The sequence below is a fragment of the Amblyraja radiata genome, chromosome 3, assembly GCF_010909765.2.
Source record: "Amblyraja radiata isolate CabotCenter1 chromosome 3, sAmbRad1.1.pri, whole genome shotgun sequence".
Lineage (NCBI taxonomy): Eukaryota > Metazoa > Chordata > Chondrichthyes > Rajiformes > Rajidae > Amblyraja > Amblyraja radiata.
Window position 1 is genome coordinate 21,063,529 of NC_045958.1, and position 21,136 is coordinate 21,084,664.

General features: G+C 48.7%; 1 protein-coding gene across 1 annotated transcript in view; it reads left to right on the forward strand.

The window, feature by feature from the left end:
• mcc (MCC regulator of WNT signaling pathway) overlaps positions 1 to 21,136 on the forward strand; it is a 142,553-nt gene that overhangs the window by 76,993 nt on the left and 44,424 nt on the right. Inside the window, 3 exon segments of the mRNA XM_033017440.1 lie at positions 4,974 to 5,110; positions 18,894 to 19,057; positions 20,625 to 20,831. Coding sequence (XP_032873331.1) covers positions 4,974 to 5,110; positions 18,894 to 19,057; positions 20,625 to 20,831 — 508 coding nt within the window.

Sequence of the window (21,136 nt, forward strand, 5' to 3'; positions counted from 1 at the left end):
ATATTTACACAATTCCCTTTTGAAAGCAACAATAGAATTGTTGCTTTCAAATTGAAAGCATTGAAGTTGTGATTAAAACTTTAGCTAACCATTGGAATTGACCATACTGGCCAGCCGGCCATATTGCTTGTCTGCAAAACATCAGACTTGCAGATCAAGAGCTTCACTTTGAGCTCCAGCATTGCAAGCGATTTCCAGGAGGACGATGGTAAATGCTACAAGAGCATTATCAAAACACGATTGGAAAAATGCGATGGTTTATTGTCTTGAGGAAAGCCCTGATCCAAAATCCAGAAGTGAGGAAGGGGCAGAGCACATTAGATTTATTTGATGGCAGACAGAACCCAAACATGAAGTTCTGAGCCACCGGGAGATCAGGTTGGTTAATGCGAACTGTGCAGAGGTGTTGGGCGAAGCGATCGCCAAGCCTACACTTGGTTTCACCGATGTTAAGCAGTTGACACCTAGAGCAGCGGATGCAATAGATGAAGTTGGAGGAGGTGCAGGTGAACCTCTGCCTCACCTGGAAAGACTGCTTGGATGGAGTCAAGGGGGGAGGTAAAGCGACAAGTGTAGCATTTCCTGCGGTTGCAAGGGAAAGTGCCAGGGTAGGGGGTGGTTTGGGTGGGAAGGGACGAATTGACCAAGGAGTTACGGAGGAAGCGGTCTCTACGGAAAGCCGAAAGGGGAGGAGATGGGAAGATGTGGCCTTTAGTCGAAGAAGGGAACCCCCGTTCCCTAAAGAATGAGGACACAAGAAGCAGGGTGAGAAGAAGTGTAGTCCAGATAGCCCTGTAAGGACTCTATCCCCCTACTCCCAATTCCTCCGTCTTCGTCGAATCTGCACCGAGGATGAGGTGTTCCAAACCAGGGCATCGGAGATGTCTCATTCTTTAGGGAACGGGGGTTCCCCTCTTCGACTATAGATGAGGCTCTCACCAGGGTCTCCTCTATATCCCATAGCTCCGCTCTCACTCCTCATCCCCCCCCCCACTCGTAATAAGGATTAACCAACCTGATCTCCTGGTGGCTCAGCACTTCAACTCCCTCTCCCATTTCCGAATCCGACCTTTCTGTCCTGGGCCTCCTCCATGACCAGAGTGAGTCCCACCGCAAATTGGAGGAGCAGCCCCTCATATTTTGCTTAGGTAGTTTACACCCCAGCGGTATGAACATTGACTTCTCCAATTTCAGGTAGTCCTTGCTTTCTCCCTCCTTCCCCTTCCCAGCTCTCCCACAACCTTCTGTCTCCGCCTCTGCCTTTCTTCTTCCCGCCCACCCCCACATCAGTCTGAGGAAGGGTCTCGACCCGAAACGTCACCTATTCCTTCGCTCCATAGATGCTGCCTCACCCGCTGAGTTTCCCCAGCATTTTTGTCTTCCTTCGATTTTTCCAGCATTTGCAGTTCTTTCTTAAACATGAAGAGCAGAAGGATCTTGGAACCATCCAAATCATCCATCCCTGTTTCAAATGAATATGTTTGCAGTTTCAAGCTTCAGGCTTGAGAGCCGATTCTCCAGTGTAAATGCAGGGAAATCTGAGTAAGCTCCTGTTGTGTTGGACTTCAAGCAATGTATTTCTGTATTCACATGGGAATTCTCAAATCTCTGATAAAGTGAAAAACTTTGTTTGCTATCCTGTCAAATCGTACCTTGCATGAGCACAATCAAGCTGTAAAAAGTGCAAAAGCAGTGCCAAAAAGAAAATAACCAGAGTGTAAAATATAGTATTACTTTGTTTCAGTTACAGAGAAAGTGCAAATTAAAAAAGGTACAAGGGAGATCGGATTTATGAAAAGTCAGGGGAAAGAAGCTGTTCCTGAATCTGGTGGTACCTGTTTTTAATCTTGTGTATCTTCTTCCCGACAGCGAGGGTAGAAGAAAGGATGACTGCAGGGCTCGGTGCAGGGGCCGCTGTTCTTCACGTTGTATATTAATGGATGAGGGGATGAAGGTTTTTTGGCCAAGTTTGCGGATTATACGAAAATAGGTGGAGGGGTAGTTAGTGTAGAGAAAGCAGGGACTTTGCAGAAGGACTTAGATAGGTAGGGAGAGTGGGCAGAGAAGTGGCAGATGGAATATGGTGTAGCAAAGCGTGGAGTCATGCATTTTGGTAGTAGGAATAAAGGCGTAGATTATTTTCTAAATGCGGTGAGAATCCAGAAATTAGAGCTGCAAAGGGACTTGAGAGTGCAGGTGTAGGATTCCCTAAAAGTTAATCTGCAAGTGGAATCGGTAGTAAAGAAAGCAAACACAATGGTAGCATTTATTCCGAGAAGGCTTGTATACGAAAACAGGAATGTTACATGGAGGCTTTATAAGGACCTGGTCAGGCTGCATTTGGAATATTATGAGCAATTTTGAGCACTACATCTGAGGAAGGATGTGCTGTTCTCTGGAGAGAGTCCAGAGGAGGGTTACAAGAATGATCCCAGGAATTAGTAGGTTAACATACGATAAACGTTTGACGGCACGGGGGCCTATACTCGCTGGAGTTTAGAAGAATGGGTGACCTAATTGAAAAGTACAGAATAATGAAAGGCTTGGATAGAGTGGATGTGGAAAGGATGTTTCCACTAGTGGGAGAGTCTAAGACTAGAGGTCATAGTCTCAGAATTAAAGGACGTTGTTTTTGGAAGATGAGGAGAAATGTCTTTAGTCAGAGGGTGGTGAATCTGTGGAATTATTTTCCACAGAAGGCTGTGGAGGCAAATTCATCTGGATGTATTTAATGCTGAGATAGAAAGATAGATTCTTTATTCGTACGAGTGTTGGAGGATATGGGGAGAAGGCAGGAGAATGGGGTTAGGATGGAGAGATAGGTCAGCCATGGTTGAAGGGCGGAGTAGATGATGGGCCGAATGGCCTAATTTTGCTCCTATCTCTTATGATCCTATGACCAGGTTGTGCGTAGACCTTAGTTATGTTGGCTACTTTCCCAAGACAGCATGAAATATCGACAGAATCGATTGACAGCATTGAGGCTAGTTTGTGTGATGGACTGGGCTGCATCAACAACCCTCTGCCATTTCTTGCCGTCATAGGCAAAACAAAGGTTCAAAGCAGTATAGTAGCCTGGAGTTGATGTGTGCCATGACCAGCCTCTTGAAGCACGTCATGGTGGTGGATGTCAGTGCCACTGGGCGGTAGGCTCTAAAACGCACAGCCTGCCATTTCTTTAGCACCAGGATGGTGGTGGTCTTAATGAAGGTGGGAGCCTCTGAATGTAGTAAGGAGAAGTTAGATGTCCGCCAATAATCATTCAATTTGGTATGTGCAGGTTACTGACTCCATCTAGGCCAATTGCTTTTCCTGGATTCACTTTCAATAAGGCCTATTTGACATTTGCGACAGTAGTAGTAGTAGTAGGCCCCTCTCGGTCATGACTGACCATGGGTGATGCATCCTGGTCGGATGCAAGCCTGGGCGATGACATATGGAGGACAGGCTGTCGCCCATGCAGCACGTCCCCCCCCCTCTCCACGTCGCTGATCGATCCAAAGGAATAGCAGGGCCGTTACAGTTTGGCACCAGTTTGGTCGCAGGAGCTGCCAGAGTAGGGTTGTAGACAACGACGAACTGCCTTAGGGGCTCCAACTCCGGATTTGCTTGAGGTTTACTCCTGGAGCCTATTCAATGACTGGATATGGGCACAAGGCAGTGGAGGTTTTAAATCAGAGTTTTCCCTCTCCTAGATGGACTGCCTTCCCAGGCTGACAAAACAATGACAATGACTGTGAACATTTGCGACAATGACTGTGGATACAGGCGTACCCAAGCCTGTTGAGATGGATTACATCATTCCACTGACCTTCTGTTCAAAGCATTCAGCTCTTGGGAGAGGATGTGTTGTTGCCAGCGATACAGCCCCACTTCACTTTATAACCTGTTACAGCATGCAAGCCATGCCACAATTGATAGGTGTCCATGTGGTTATCCCGGGAATCCCACTTGGTCTGGAATTCCCTCTTGGTATCTTTAACGGCGTTTCGAAGGTTGTGCGTAGATTACTTGCTTTCGATGCTTTTGAGAATCAAGTTCTTGGGGATCCAGTCAAGGTTATTCTGCTGGTACACAAAAATGCTGGATTTCCATAGATGCTGCTGCACCCGCTGAGTTTCTCCAGCATTTTTGTGTACCTTCGATTTTCCAGCATCTGCAGTTCCTTCTTGAATGCTTGCAGGATGAGGGTCAGTGGGTCATGTGGCACCTCACTAATGACCATAAAATGTTGCCAAACATTTTATTATTAAATTAGCATTAATATTAACTTTGTATTTGTGTGCATAAAATGCAAATTATTATCCTTGAAATAATACTATCTTTAATATCAATATTTTAATATCAAAGTCATAAAGAACACCACAAAAATGTCAACATGAGCCGGATAAATGGAAGAAATTTTTACACAAACAAATGAAACTTTAATTGTGTCCAAATATATATATATATATTTTGATCATTAGATAACTTGGGAAACCCTTGAGGAGTGATTGTTGTAATTTTGTGTATAGAATATGTTTAAACAAAGTTGCTTATGATTAATCAAAAATTAAACTATAATTCTGTCAGCACTGAGGAATAATGATAATAATGAGTTCGAAATTTAAGTTAATTTTCACAGTGAAAATGTTGGATAAACATGTCAGGTTGGATTGTGCTGGTGTGAGAACAATGAGCGTTTTCTCTTTTTATTCATATTTATAGCCACTTCACTTTTTTTGCCTTCCAGCTTTGTTAAAGTTGGCATTTTTTGAAATTTATTGTAATAATTCCAAAACTCTTTAGTGCCAGAACAGAATGTACAATTGGTCATATATATTTTAGTAGGTGCACAAATGAATGAATTAATGCAAAAATAAATTCTCTCATCTGTAGAATTTTGAATTTTTATTTAAATATTTCAATTAATATTTTATGACCAGGAACTAAATTCAGCCTTACTGAGTCTAAATATTTTGCGTGTTCCACAGAGAAGAAGATGAATGTTCAGATTTGCGATCGGACCTGAGCCACAGCCAACACGAGGCAAACGAAGATTCTAGAAGCATGGATCAGGATCAGACCTTTGGACCTGAGAACCAGTCAATGCTAGTCTCTGTAGATGTCGGTAAGAATAACACAACACCAACTGTTTTACCACTATAACCAATATGTACTCTGTAAGGGTAAAGTGTTTAATTAGACTGGGGATGTTGGTAATTTGAAGTTAAAGCAGAAAATGCTGCAAACACTCGGTAAGTCAGCCATTGTAGCGGCTTCAAACGTGGTGAATTCAGACATAATAGGTTCGAAATACATACACATTTGGTCCACTAACATATTGTCAATGCTGCTGCAGCTGAGCGAGGGTGTTGTCTCGAGCTCAGCTACTTGTCGAGTGGGATGATCTCAAGGTGAGATATGCTTATGTAGCAGGAAACTCCCCTTAAACCATGACATCACGTGACAGCCCTCGCAACCACTAACGAGGGTTCGACCGTAAGTGGTCTGTGTAACAGCTGACGCCACAGGAGCCCCCCCCAGAACCGGAGGATGCGCTAACCTTCTGCAAGAAAGTGTGCAAGCATGGTCGAAGGTGGCTCCTGCTGTGGGTCGCAGGTACCCCGGCCGTGGGTCAGGATAGTGGGGCCCGCGGGCGCAGTCGAAGCTCCGGCTGTGGGCCATCCCGGATGTATGGCGAGGGATGCGAAGCGATCAATGCAAAAGCCGCCGGATGGACGAGGCACAGTCGCGTCTCCTCAACCAGCAGGGAATCGTATCCTGAGAATGAAGGCACCCAGCCACGGCTGGGAGACGTCGGCAACAATGCAAACAAAGAAGAAACTAATTGCTAAACCCGGCAAGGTCATTACAGTGTAAAAAAGTGAAAAGAAACAAAATAACTACAGTGAGCAAACAAGTCCAAAGTGGTAGGACAGTAAAAGTGCAAATTGCCCAATGTCCATTGTCCATGGTGCAGGATGGGAAGCTATGCTGGAAAACTGGGGGTTGGAGTGACAGCGTCCGACCTGAAGTGGCGCTGTTGCTGCCGGTCCTGCTGCTGCGATGACATCCGGCCAGAAGGTGGTGCTGTTGGCGGCAGTCAGGCCACCGTGTCGGCATCTGGCCAGAAGGTGGCGCTGTTGACGGCGGTCAGAGCAGGTCGAGCGTTGCTTCCGGCCGGCCACATCGGCCATTTTTGCAGTCACTGCGGCGGCCATTTGGTAGTAGGCCGCGGCTGCCATTTTGGCTGCTAGCTGTGGGGGCCTTTAATGGCGGCTCCCGGATGCATGCAGGGCGGCCGGCATCAATGGGCTTCACCCCGCCGCTGTAGGTAGGGACTCAACCCACTGTCGTCAGTGTCGTTGGAGACTGGCTGCGCTGCCGCGACCTCGGCGAAGGCTGGAAGCTGCCGGGGAATCCGTTGTGGGACCGCCGATTCACGACTGGCCGAGGCTCCACCTCGCTGCTGGGCCGGATGGGCAGCCAGCGTCCAGGGATCTTCGGGGTCTGCATCGGTGAGGACGTCTTCGGGCAGCCAATTTCTAAATTGAATTGGCCAGCAAATTTGTAACAGAATTATTGCATTGCCTGCATATTCTGTGAAAGATGGCATATTGGAAGATTTTAAAGAAAGAGGAGATTGGTCAGCAGCAGGGTTTTCAGGGATTTTTTTTGGGGGGTGGGGTACATCTGTGGGAAGATAATCAGTTTATGCTTAATTTCAAAGATCCTCTATTAGGACTGAAAGGGTGACAAAAGAAGTTTGTTAATCTGCAGAAAATGTGTTGGATGGATTTATCTCTGCTAGGATAAAACTAGGGTGACCATGGGGATATGGTGAAAACAATGTTATAAGTTCATAATAAATAATAATAAATTTTATTTAATGGGCGCCTTTCATACATCTCAAGGACACCTTACATAGTAATCGGAATAAAAACATATAATCGGAATAAAACAAGTAATTAAAGACATCACAGTGACACAAATTAAAAACAGAATTCAATCCAAAAACAGAAAATCAAAAACACAGTGTGAAAAGAGAGCAGCGGCAGCCAAAGCGCGCCAGCGTCCACTCTCTCTTCACGGCAGCCATCTTGGACACAGACCTACAGGACTACAATTAGACAAAAAAATCATCCCCCCACAGTGGATAGCACTGTGGAGGAAGGCACAATGTCCAGTCCCCACCCCATGATCACCCCAAAGTCAGGCCTATTGAGGCCACCGCAATTGCCTGTACGGAGGCCCGATGTCCCTGGCCGTTCTCACCGGGTGGTCTTGCCCCGGCGTCGGGAGAGTCCTTTCGGCGGCTGGGCCACTTGGAACGGCCGCTTCTTGGTTGGAGCCCGCGGCTGCCGAAGCCGACAAGGCCGCGCCGGTTTGGCGCTCCCAGGCTCCAGATGAAATAGTCGGCGCCCGCTCTCCGCACTGCCGCCTTGCCGCCTCTACGCACGCCGTCTCTCCGCACGCCGCCTCTCCGCTCCGCAAACCCGCAGCCCGGAGATGTTGCTCACGGCGGTCCAGCTCGCCAGAGCTCCAGCACGGCGACCCAGGCAAGGCATCGCCCGCTCCGCTCCGCTCCAGCGCTCCAATGCTGTGCCGCCACCCAGGCCGAGGTGCTGGGTAGTTCCCGCCAAGAAACGGCGCTCCAAGCCCGCTGGTAGGCCACGAGGACGGGTCGACGGGCAGCCCGGAAAAAAGGCTGCCACACCGACCAGGTAGGGACCTATAAATAAAGTAACACCTACCCCCCCACATTAAAAGACCATATCCCCTACAAACAAAAAAACAGGACTCACTAAAAACTATTAAAAAAAACGAATTTAAGACGGACGGCTGCTGGCTAGCAGCCGTTCACCAAGATGGCTCCTCCTCCGCGAAGGATAGTTCATGTCATAGGAACAATAGAATCATTTGGCCCATTGGGTCTACTCAACCATTCAACCATGGCTAATCTTTCCTTCTCAACCCCATTCACCTGCCTTCGCCCCATTGACACCCTTCCTAATTAAGAATCTGTCAATCTCCACCTTAAAAAGACTCAATGACTTGGTCTCCACAGATTCATCACCCTCTCAAAGAAATTCCTCTTCATCTCAGTTTAATTTATTGTCAGGTGCACCGAGGTACAGTAAAAAATCTTTTGCATGCTAACCAGTCAATGAAAAGGCTATACATGATTACAATTGAGCTATGCACAGTGTACAGATACATGATAAAGGGAATAATGTTTAGTGCAAGATAGAATCCTGTAAAGTCCAATTAAAGATGGTCTGAGGGTCTCTAATGAGTAGATAGTAGAAACGCACTCTAATTGTTGACAGGATGGTTCAGTTGCCTGAAAGCAGTTGGGAAGAAACTGTCCCTGAATCTGGGGGTATGTGTTTTCACACCTGTACCTCTTGGCTGATGGGAGAGGGGAGAAGAGGGTGAGATACATCATTGACCATGCTGGTGGCCTTGCTGAAGCAGCATGAAGTGTAAATGGAGTCAATGGAAGGGAGTGTGGCGGCTCCCAAGGGTCGTGCCACCTTAGTGTCGAACCCCTCGGCACAGGAGTGGTTCAGTCCGGAGGCGGCCCTTAGCCGGAGGCTTTAAAGGCTGGGGTTTGGGTGCCATCTTTCTCTCGTTTGGTCTTCCCTACAACCGGGAGGATCAGAATAAAAGGTGTCTCTCTCTAAACACGACTCCGTGCTTTATTCCAAGACACACGCTACATTGGTGACCCCGACGCTCCATTGGCGTCATGATGGAGAACAGAGAAAGCCCTACCTCCTCACAGGCCGGCCTGGCCCTGTCTCTGGACGCGGTCTCCGTTAAACTGCCCAAGTTCTGGACCACCCGGCCGCTCATCTGGTTCCAGCAGGCGGAGGCCCAGTTCAACCTGCGGGGCATCACGGTCGATGCCACCCGTTTCTACTACCTGGTGGGAGCCCTCGACCAGGATGCGGCTGAAGAGGTCACGGACTTCCTCGCAGACCCCCCGGACAATAATAAATACCTCGGCCTGAAAGAGCTCCTGCTCCAGATTTACGGACTGAGTAGGATGGAGCGGGCAGGTAGGCTCCTGCATATGGAGGGCCTAGGCGACCGGCGGCCATTTTCCCTCCTAAAGGAGATGGTGGCTCTACTAGACGGGCACACGCCGTGCCTGATGTTTGAGTATACATACCTGCATCTGCTGCCGGCCTACATTCGTCTGCAGCTCACCGACGTCTCGTTTGCCGACCTTCGGGCCCTCGGGAGGCGCGCCGACGCCCTGTGGATGGCGCGCCCTGATGACGTCAGCGCGCTGGGCGTCAGCAGAGACGGGGTCGCGCTGAAGTCGACGCGCCCTGATGACGTCAACGCGCTCGCCGTCAGCAGGTACGCCGATGATGTCACCCCAGCAGCTCCCGAATTCCCCCGGTGGGGCGGGGGAGCTGTGGAAGGAGTGACAGCTCCAGCCCGACGGCCCGTACGATCGCCCCCAGCGGCAGTGAGGGGTACTGCACCTGCAGCCCAGCGCCAGCAAGCGGCAGGCACCACCAGCAGGAGCAGGCAAGCTCCAAGTGACTCCAACAGGAGACGTTGGTGCTACTACCATCAACGCTGGGGTGCTGCAGCACAACAATGCCGCCAGCCATGCACATTCCCGGGAAACGCCTGGGCCGGCTGCCAATAGTCCTCGCGGCGGCCGGCCAAATTCATCGCCTTTTTGCCTGGGATCGGCGCTCCGGGACCCGCTTCCTCGTGGATACAGGAGCGGAGCTCAGCGTCCTGCCCCCTTCGCTGGCCGACATTCGTTCCGGTAAGCGGGGGCCCGTCCTCACCGCGGCGAACGGCAGCCCCATCCGCACATATGGACTGCGGATGGTTCCCATCGTGCTCGGCTCCTGCCATTTCTCATGGAGCTTCACCATTGCCGACGTCTCCCAACCATTGCTCGGGGCCGATTTCCTCCGGGCGCATTCCCTCATGGTGGACGTCGGACGTCAGCGTTTGATCAACGCCACTACGATGGAGCCGATCACGTTGCGTGTGGATCAACCGGTGGGACGGCCACTGGCGTCCGTGGACTCCCGATTTGCACGTATCTTGGCTGCGTTCCCTGACATTCTCACTCCGCAGTTTCAATCAGCAACCCCCAGCCACGGAGTGTTGCATTATATCCCGACTACCGGCCCACCACTCCATGCACGAGCACGGCGACTGCCACCAGATAAACTGCGTCTGGCACGGCGGGAATTCCGCACGATGGAGGCCTTGGGGATCGTCCGCCCTTCAAGCAGCCCTTGGGCGTCCCCACTCCACATGGTCCCCAAGTCAAGCGGGGGCTGGCGACCATGTGGGGATTACCGACGGTTGAACGCGGCAACAACAGCGGATCGATACCCCGTACCCCACATCCAGGACTTCACGGCCCATTTGGCTGGGGCCACGATTTTTTCCAAAGTGGATTTGGTACGGGGTTATAATCAGATCCCAGTTCACCCGGATGACGTGCCGAAGATGGCGATCATCACGCCATTCGGGCTTTACGAGTTTACTCGGATGCCGTTCGGCCTCAAAAACGCAGCACAGGCCTTTCAGCGCCTCATGGACGGGGTTTGTCGCGGCCTCGATTTCGTGTTCATGTACCTGGACGACATCCTGGTGGCCAGCCGCTCGCAACAGGAACACTGTACTCACCTTCGGCAGCTCTGTCAGCGGCTCAGCGAGCATGGTTTGGCCATCAACCTGGACAAGTGCCGTTTTGGGGTGAATGAAATTGACTTCCTCGGCCACCGCGTGACTGCGCAAGGCGCGGTTCCCCTGCCTGACAGGGTCGACGCCATCCGCCGGTTTCCCCGCCCACGCACGGTGCGTGGCCTGCAGGAATTTGTCGGCATGGTGGCGTTTTATCATCGTTTCGTGCCATCCGCGGCCCACATCATGCGGCCCCTGTATCAACTTCTGGCGGGTGGGCAGCACAAGAGCGTTGAGTGGACCCACGAGGCGGAGGCAGCTTTTGACGGCGCGAAGGAGGCCCTTGCTCGGGCCGTACTGCTGGTACACCCGCGGGGAGATGCCCTGACTGCTCTCACGGTGGACGCCTCGGAGTCGGCGGTTGGTGCTGTGCTGGAGCAGCTGACGGGCGGAGGTTGGCGGCCCCTGGCCTTCTTCAGTCGGCACCTCAACCGTGCGCAGACCAAGTACAGCGCGTTCGATCGTGAGCTCCTGGCTCTGTACCTGGCTGTGCGCCATTTTCGTTACTTCCTGGAGGGCCGCCCGTTCACCGCCTACACCGACCATAAGCCGCTCACTTTCGCCCTGCAGAAAGTTTCCAATCCCTGGTCCGCACGACAGCAGCGGCAATTGGCCTATATATCGGAGTACACGACATCTATCTGCTACATCAAGGGGAAAGACAACCGGGTGGCCGACGCATTGTCCCGGCCCGCTATCAACGCCGTGTTCGAGGTGGCGCCCGGAATGGACTATTCTGCTCTGGCGGCGGCACAGCTCACGGACGATGAGGTGCCCGCCTACCGGACTGCCATCTCCGGCCTCCGCCTTGAGGATGTCCCTCTCGGTCCTGGGGGAGAAACAATCCTGTGCGATGTGTCGTCCGGTCAGCCGCGCCCCATCGTCCCTGCCACCTGGCGCCGGAGGGTGTTCGAGGTGATCCACGGACTGGCTCACCCATCAATCCGGGCGACAACGGCACTAGTGGCCGCTCGTTTCATGTGGCACGGTCTGCGCAAGCAGGTTGGCCATTGGGCTCGCACCTGCATTCCGTGCCAGACGGCAAAAATCCAGCGCCATGTCCGTGCGCCGCTCCAGGAGTTTGGTCTACCTCACCGGCGGTTCGACCATCTCCACATAGACATTGTAGGGCCTCTCCCGCCGTCCCGGGGCATCACCCACCTGCTTACAATGGTGGACCGCTTCACGCGGTGGCCGGAGGCCATTCCGTTGACCGATACTTCAACGGCTACGTGTGCTCGTGCGTTGTCCGCGCACTGGATTGCTCGCTTCGGGGTGCCGGCGCACATCTCCTCAGACCGGGGGCCACAGTTCACCTCCGAGCTGTGGTCAGCCATGGCTCACTTGCTGGGGGTGCGGCTACACCACACCACGGCTTACCACCCGTGGGTCATGCTGGGCATCCGGACTGCTCCCAAAGAGGACTTGGGCTCATCATCGGCGGAGCTCGTTACGGGTCGCCACTCACGGTGCCCGGGGAGTTCGTGCCGTCGGCGCCGGGGCAGCAGGGAACGCCCTCATCCACCCTACAGCGCCTTCGCGAGCAAGTTGGCAGGCTCGCACCCGTCCCGACGTCCCGCCATGGGACATTTCGCCCACACGTGCCATCAGCCCTCAGGGACTGCCCGTACGTCTTCCTGCGCCGTGATGCCCACCGGACTCCACTCCAGAGGCCGTACGAGGGTCCGTTCCGAGTGCTGGAACACGGGCAGTCGACTTTTGTCCTGGACATGGGGGGCCGGCCGGAGGCAGTGTCGATCGACCGGTTGAAGCCGGCACACCTGGACATTGACCAGCCGGTGCTGGTTGCCCAACCTCGGCCCCGAGGGCGCCCCCCTTCACGGCTCCCTCCGCCTGTCACTCCACCTGTCCTCCCGCCGGTCCCTCGTCCTGTCCCTCCACCTATGCCTCCGCAAGCCCCACGAGCGGCTAACTTCCGCACACGGGCCGGCCGGGTCGTTCGCCCGCCGGTGCGTTTCGTGCCTCTGGTTCTGGGGGGGGGTCCTGTGGCGGCTCCCAAGGGTCGTGCCACCTTAGTGTCGAACCCCTCGGCACAGGAGTGGTTCAGTCCGGAGGCGGCCCTTAGCCGGAGGCTTTAAAGGCTGGGGTTTGGGTGCCATCTTTCTCTCGTTTGGTCTTCCCTACAACCGGGAGGATCAGAATAAAAGGTGTCTCTCTCTAAACACGACTCCGTGCTTTATTCCAAGACACACGCTACAGGAGTTTGTTTTGTGTGATGGCCTGGGTTGTGTCCATAATTCTCTGCAATTTTGTGCGATTTCCTTTTTAAAGATACGTCCTTTTATTCTGAGGCTATGCCCTCTGATTCTAGAGTCCCACTAGTGGAAATATCCTCTCCACATCCACTTTATCCAGGCCTTTCACTGTTTGCTAAGTTTCAGTTAGGTCCTCTCACATCCGTCTAATCTTCAGCAAGTACAGGCCCAATGCTGTTAAACGCTCATCATACATGAATCCAATTATCCCTGGGATCATACTTATAAAAAAACCCCACCTGATCTGCTCATTGAGTGAATGGGAGCAGTTTGAGGGTCAGAACATAGACAATGGTAGTTACAAAATGCAGAGCAAGAAGACATGCCCAGCAGGTCAGGCTGGCATGTCCTCCACTGCCAGATGGGGGAAAAATTGTATAGGAAGGAACTGCAGATGCTGGTTTAATCCAAAGATAGACACAAAAACATCTGGATTAACTCAACGGGGTAAGGCAGCATCTCTGGAAAAAGGAACAGGCAACGTTTCAGGTCAAGACCCTTCTTCAGGCTGAGAGTTAGGGGAAAGGGAAATGAGAGATACAGACAGAAATATAGAGAGAGATAGAACAAATTAATGAAGGACATGCAAAAAAAAGTGAGGATGATAAAGTAAAGAGGTCATTGTTAGCTGTGGGCTAGGTGAGAACGGGCAACAGACAATGAAACTCACCAGGGCGATGGTGAATCTATTACAACAACTAGGGTGGGGGAGGGACGGAGGGAGAGGGGATTCAACGATTACTTGAAATTATAGAAATCAATATTCATACCGCTGGGTTGTAAGCATTGTACGAGGAGACAACACTCTGTTCACAATATGGCCACTACATTGGAGAAATCAAACACAGATTGGGTGACCATTTCACATAGCACAGAGGATATTCTAGCAGTGAAGGAGTACATTAGTTGACTAGACTAATTGATTTCTGGGATAGTAAGACTGATTTATAAGGAGAGAGTGGGTCAGTTAGGCCCACACAATAATAGGATCTCACAGAAATTGAAGGCCGGGCAGTCCAGGACCAGGTGATATGGGGTTTGCTATTTAGAACTGCAAGTAGTGACACCTAGAGACAGTGTGTTGATGATAGCATTTGGCATGCTTGCCTTCATCAGTGAGCACAGGAGCTATGTTAGATCTGTAGAAGTCATTGGTAAGGCAATATTTGGAGTAATATTACAGTCCCAGCTGCCCTGCTGTAGGAAGGATGTAATTAAACTAGAATGGGTGCAAATAAGATTACAAGGATGTTACTGAGGATTTGAGATATAGATGACAAAACATCCCCCATGATAATTCTCAACAGCAGTGCTTTGCAAGCGTGCGTTCTCAACCCCTTACTATACTCCCTATACACTCTCGACAGTGCAGCCAAGTTTTGCTCTAACTCCATTTACAAGTTTGCTGATGGTACCGCCATGGTGGCCTGGATCTCGCACAATAACAAGATGGAGTACAGGAAGGAGAGAGAGAGAGCGAGAGAGGGCTTTGTAATATGTTGTCAAGACAACATGCTCTCCTTCAATTTCAGCAAGACGAAGAAGCTAGTAATTGAGATCAGAAAGCAAGGTGGAGTATATGCCCCAAACAGCATCAATGGTACTAAAGTGGAAATGGTCAAGTACGGAGGCATAAATATCACCAACAATTTGTAGTGGAACAAACACATCGCGGCTACAGCCAAAAAAGAACACCAATGCTTCTACTTCCTCGGGAGACAAAGGAGGTTTAGCATGTCTCCAATGCTTTTACCAACTTCAGCAGATGCACCGGAGAAAGCATCCTATCGGGTTGCTTCACAGCTTGGTTGGAGAACAGCTCTGCCCATGTCCACATGAAATAGCAGCATACATCACCTGGACCAGCCTCCCCATCATTTCACACTGCCTCGGAAATGTATCCAGCATAATCAAGGATCTTTATCACCCTGGACATTCAGAAGATACAAAAACTTGAAGGCACGTACAGCCAGATTCAGGACAGCTTCTTCCCAGCTGAATGGTCCATCCATAATCTAGGGTGTAGTGATGATATTCCAAACGACCTCTGTCTGTCTGTCTGTCTGTCTGTCTGTCTGTCTGTCTGTCTGTCTGTCTGTCTGTCTGTCTGTCTGTCTGTCTGTCTCTGTCTGTCTGTCTGTCTGTCTGTCTGTCTGTCTGTCCAATATGAATATAAGAGGAAAGACACGAAAACCTCGAGAAACTCAGCGGGACAGGAGGCTTCTCTGTAGAGAAGGAATGGGTCATGTTTTACGTCGATACCCTTCTTCAGACTGGTTAGGGATAAGCAAAACGAGATATAGACAGTGATATGGTGAGATAAGGAACAATGAATGAAAGATATGCAAAAGAGTAATGATGATAAAGGAAACAGGCCATTGTAAGCTCTTTATAGGGTGGATTGTCACCTTGTCGTGGTGGAGAAGCTTGTGTGGTTCTGAGATCCTGAGAGCGATGCCGTCTGGAGCTATGCTGCTGGTAAGGTCACCCATGGCGGTAAGGTCGAGGGGGAGATCTCTGACAAAGAGCAATTCAACCAAGACCTCAACGGTGGAACAGGCAGAGGATGATGGCTGACTAGTGGAGCGTCACAACGGCTGGGAAGGTGGATGAAGGCTGCAGCAGAAAAGGGTCCCCAGTCGTCTTGAATTCCATGCCACTGGATTCTGACCCAGATCTGTCAAGGACCGTGTGGTGGCTGTCTGTGCACCAGTCTCCCCTCGTTAAACAATGTCACGCACAGGTGTCCTCCATTGAGAGGACAGTCATGCTCGTTTTGAGTGACCGCCGATGATGATGATAGGGTGAAAATGAAAAGCTAGTGCTACTTGGGTGGGGGAGGAATAGAGAGAGAGAGAGGGAATGCAGGGACTACCTGAAGTGACCCATACCACTGTGAGAAGAGTTTGGGTAGGCTGGGTTTGTCTTCCTTGTAGCAAAGGAAGTGCTGGGCTGACTGTATAGACATATATAAATTATGAGAGCTAAGATAAATAGCTAAAGCCTTTTTGCCAGGATAGGGTAGAGTAAAATTAGTGGGCTTGGATTTAGGTTTAAAGTTGAGGGGAAAGATTTAGAAGGGATTTGAAGGGCAACTTTATCGCACGCATGGTGGTGTACAATTGGAATGAGCTGCCAGAGGAGGTAGTGGAGGAGGATGCAATTTTGACATTTAAAAGACAATTGGGCAGGTCGACAGATAGGAAAAGTCGAGAGGGATAGGGACCATGTGCAGGCAAGTTGGACGAGCTCAGTTGGCAACTTGGTTGTCATGGGCAAGTTGGGCTGACGGGCCTTTTTGTACTGTATGATTCACCTACTCTATTTTCTTATGTTTTTTAAATGCTTGTACCTTTTTTAATAGCTTGAGTTGTTCTCATTTCCACTTTAAAATAAGTGTTTACATAGAAACATAGAAAATAGGTGCAGGAGTAGGCCATTCGGCCCTTCGAGCCTGCACCGCCATTCGATATGATCATGGCTGATCATAGGGTCAGATGGATGGAAGCGATCTCGCTGGCCCTCCACTCCGCACTGGACCACTTGGACAACAAAAACTCATATGTCAGGCTGTTATTCATCGATTACAGCTCGGCATTCAACACAATCATCCCCTCCAAACTGGTTACCAAACTCGCAGAACTGGGTCTCTGCGCATCCCTCTGCAACTGGATCCTCGACTTCCTCATCCACAGACCACAGTCTGTTCGTATTGGTGGAAATGTGTCAGCCTCGATAACAATCAGCACGGGAGCACCTCAATCTCAGCCCCCTGCTGTACTCACTCTATACCCATGACTGCGTAGCCAACCACAGTGCGAACTCCATCATCAAGTTCGCTGACGACACCACTACTGTGGGGTGTATCACTGATGGGGATGAGTCAGAATATAGAAGGGAGATCGAGCAACTGTCCATATGGTGCCAGCGCAATAACCTGGCCCTCAACACCAGCAAAACCAAGGAACTGATTGTGGACTTTGGAAGGAGTAGGAGGGGGACCCACAGCCCCAAATGGTTGAAAGGGTCAAGAACTTCAAATTCCTGGGCGTGCACATCTCTGAAGATCTTTCCTGGTCCGAGAACACTAACGCAATTATCAAAAAAGCTCATCAGCGCCTCTACTTCCTGAGAAGATTACGGAGAGTCGGTTTGTAAAGGAAGACTCTCTCTAGCTTCTACAGGTGCCCAGTAGAGAGCATGCTGACCGGTTGCATCGTGGCTTGGTTCGGCAATTTGAGCGCCCTGGAGAGGAAAAGACTACAAAAAGTAGTAAACACTGCCCAGTCCATCATCGGCTCTGACCTTCCTTCCATCGAGGGGATTTATCGCAGTCGCTGCCTCAAAAAGGCTGGCAGTATCATCAAAGACCCACACCATCCTGGCCACACACTCATCTCCCTGCTACCTTCAGGTAGAAGGGACAGGAGCCTGAAGACTGCAACAACCAGGTTCAGGAATAGCTACTTCCCCACAGCCATCAGGCTATTAAACCTGGCTCGGACAAAACTTATTAATAACCACTTTCTGCTATTTGCACTTTATCAGTTTATTTATTCATGTGTGTATATATTTATATCATGGTATATGGACACATTTATCTGTTTTGTAGTAAATGCCTACTATTTTCTGTGTGCTTAAGCAAAGCAAGAATTTCATTGTCCTATACAGGGACACATGACAATAAACTCACTTGAACTTGAACTTGATCATCCAACTCAGTATCCCATCCCTGCCTTCTCTCCATAACCCCTGATCCCTTTACCCACAAGGGCCACATCTAACTCCCTCTTAAATATAGCCAATGAACTGGCCTCAACTACCTTCTGTGGCAGAGAATTCCACAGATTCACCACTCTCTGTGTAAAAAATGATTTTCTCATCTCGATCCTGAAAGACTTCCCTCTTATCCTTAAACTGTGACCCCTTGTTCTGGACTTCCCCAACATCGGGAATAATCTTCCTGCATCTAGCCTGTCCAACCCCTTAAGAATTTTGTAAGTTTCTATAAGATCCCCCCTCAATCTTCTAAATTCTAGCGTGTACAAGCTGAGTCTATCCAGTCTTTTTTCATATGAAAGTCCTGCCATCCCAGGAATCAGTATGGCGAACCTTCTCTGTACTCCCTCTATGGCAAGAATGTCTTTCCTCAGATTAGGAGACCAAAACTGTACGCAATACTCCAGGTGTGGTCTCACCAAGACCCTGTACAACTGCAGTTTTCCAAGAGAAGAAATGGAACACAGGGGAGAGACAAGACTTTGCCTTCCATCACAGTGAGAAGGAGGATGGGTGTTTGTGTAAACTGTGTTGGCTGTGTGTCTTGGTTCTTTTCTTGTTGTATGATTGCAGAAACTAAATTTCGTTTGAACCTCTTTTGCAGTTCAAATGACGATAAATTTGTATTGTATTGTCTTGTCAAGTCAAATGTTTGCAAAATGGAACAATGAAATTCTTACTTTTTAATGAACATCTATTCACCAGTTGTTAACAACTTTACAACTGTAAATCTTTACTACGACTTTCAGTGCACTTTTTGAGTTGGGGGTTCCACCCAAAATGTTGGCAGTATCACATCATATTGGCTTCACAAAATATTGGTTGCATATAGTTTAGTTTAGAGATACGGCATGGAAACAGGCCCTTCAGACCACCGAGTCCATGCCGACCAGAGATCACCCGTACACTAGTTTGATCCCGCACACAAGGGATAGTTTATAAAAACCAATTAGCCTACACACCTGCATGCTTTTGGAAAGTTGGAGGAAACCGGAGCACCCACAGAAAACACACGGTTACAGGGAGCACGTACAAACTCTATAGTCTATGCATCATTCACATAGTGTTTATATAGCTGCCAGTGGTAATGATGAAATGAATACACTTTTTATTTTGTTTTAGATACCTGTAGTGATCTCAATTCAGAGCTCCAGAGGGTGTTGACTGGACTGGAAAATGTTGTTTGTGGACGGAAGAAGAGCAGCTGCAATCTGTCAGTGGCAGAAGTAGACAGACATATTGAGCAACTTACTACAGCCAGTGAGCACTGTGACCTAGCTATAAAGGTATTCATTCACTTTAACTTCACAAACAGTTGGCTTTCCGGTTAATCTATTCATATGGCAATGATAACTGCATCTCAAATTTTAAAGAAAACCCTGTTGAGGAAGCCTTTTTCGACTAACAGAGTTGAGAACAATGCTTTGCTGTTTTAGTTTCTAGGCACATAATTAAAAGTTGTGTTTAGTTGTTCTGTTTTATTGTGGATGCATTGACAGTGGTGCTATTTACTAAGTAACTTCTAGACAACACCAATTAGGTGACTGCTAATACCTGATCTAGAATTAAAAACTGCCAAGCATTTGTGTGCTGTCCTCATGGCTATCTTGAGCTCCTGGTTGCATGTCATGTCAACTTCCCTTCCATTCCCACACTGACCTCCCTGAACTTGCCCTTCACTGCTGGAGTGAGGCTGAACGCAGGCTAGTGAACCAGTTAATCTGCAGCCTAACGGTCTGAAGGCTGAATTTCCTGATTTGGGGTAAACTGCACCCTCTGTTTCCCTTTCTCTCCCTGATTCACACAGGTTCTCTCACACATACCCCTCAGTAACCCAGTTTTGTTTCCCCTCCTCTCTCCCATATGGTTATATCTACCCATCTCAAGGCCACTTAACTTACTGACCATCAATCATCCCCCTCTCACCAACTTATACCAGCTATCTCCCCTCTCAATCCTGTTACATCTTGACACAAAATGTAAAATAACCCGTGTCGATGGACACTGCCTGTCCTGCTGACCCTCAAGCATGTTCTCATTGCTGCAATATAAGTATTTGCCTTCTCTTGTGACTTTACACCTGATCTTGATGTTTTTGTCATTGTCTCGTAAAAGGTTCTTTTTCGTTCCCATTATCATATTAATTTGGATTGTAGTCTTTTACAATTAAATTTCTCCAGTGCTTATCCCTTTAACAAATTTCAATAAAAGGAAAGCAAGACAATTTTATAATTCCAACATGAATTTCTGTTTCGACCAATGCTAACCAAAGCAAATTATCTGGTATTTTATCTTACTGATTTTCGTGAGTTCTTTCTATGTACAAAATGGCTCTACATTTGATGTTACATTAAAAACAAATTCAAGTTTTGAAATTGTTGACAGGTATAGAAATGGTAAATGTATTATTTTAAGCATCTTTTGAAACATGTAGCTGAGGTTTGGGATGGCCTGGATTCTTTGAGGTATTTTCCTTTTCGTTGTTTGCATGTTAATATTACATTTATTCACCAATCTAGTGCCAACTTCACTCACTGGTGCTAAGAAGCTCACTCCAGGGCTTGATCATATGATCTAATCCATTGCTTGAGTTAATGAGATACCTACCTTGTCAGTAATCCTGTCATTCTGAATAGAGAAAAGCTGAATTCCATAAGAATATCAAGGATTCCATCCAACCTTTCCTTGGGTTGTAGGGATTTTTCTTTGTTTCCAACGTACCAGTCACCTAAACAAATATAATTTGATTTTTTTTACATAGATTGGAGATCTGTCTTTTTCCAATAATTGAACTAATTTATTTAACATCACTTGCAATAATTTTGTTTGTACTTCAACAAACAATTTAAATAGACCGTAGAAGAGATTGAGGGAGTTCTGGGAAGTGATTTTTATCCAACGCTTGCTGAAGAGAGGTTGCGATGGGATAAGGAGTTAGCAACTCTTCGGGAAGAAAATGAAAGCCTCACTGCTATGCTGTGTAGCAAAGAGGAAGACCTCAACAGAACAAAGGCCACCATGAATGCTATTCGTGAAGAAAGAGATCGATTGCGTCGGAGGGCAAGTATATATTCTATTAAAAATCCTATGTCAGGGAGAACGGGTAATTTATATACTTGAAAAGAGGTGAAGCATTTAAAATCTGCCAAAAGTCCCCAACAATGAGCTTGATAGATAAGTACCCAAATTCCAGATTTTGTCATCACTACTTAGTATTCAAGAAAACCTGTTTTATTGTTTTCTTTCAATCGATCCACACATTCTGATCTGTCCCATTCCAAATGTCTTTTATTCTTTTAGTATCTCTGTCATTCTTCATGAGATTTCCCTTATCTTTAATTGTAATAGGATCATTTCCCCACTCA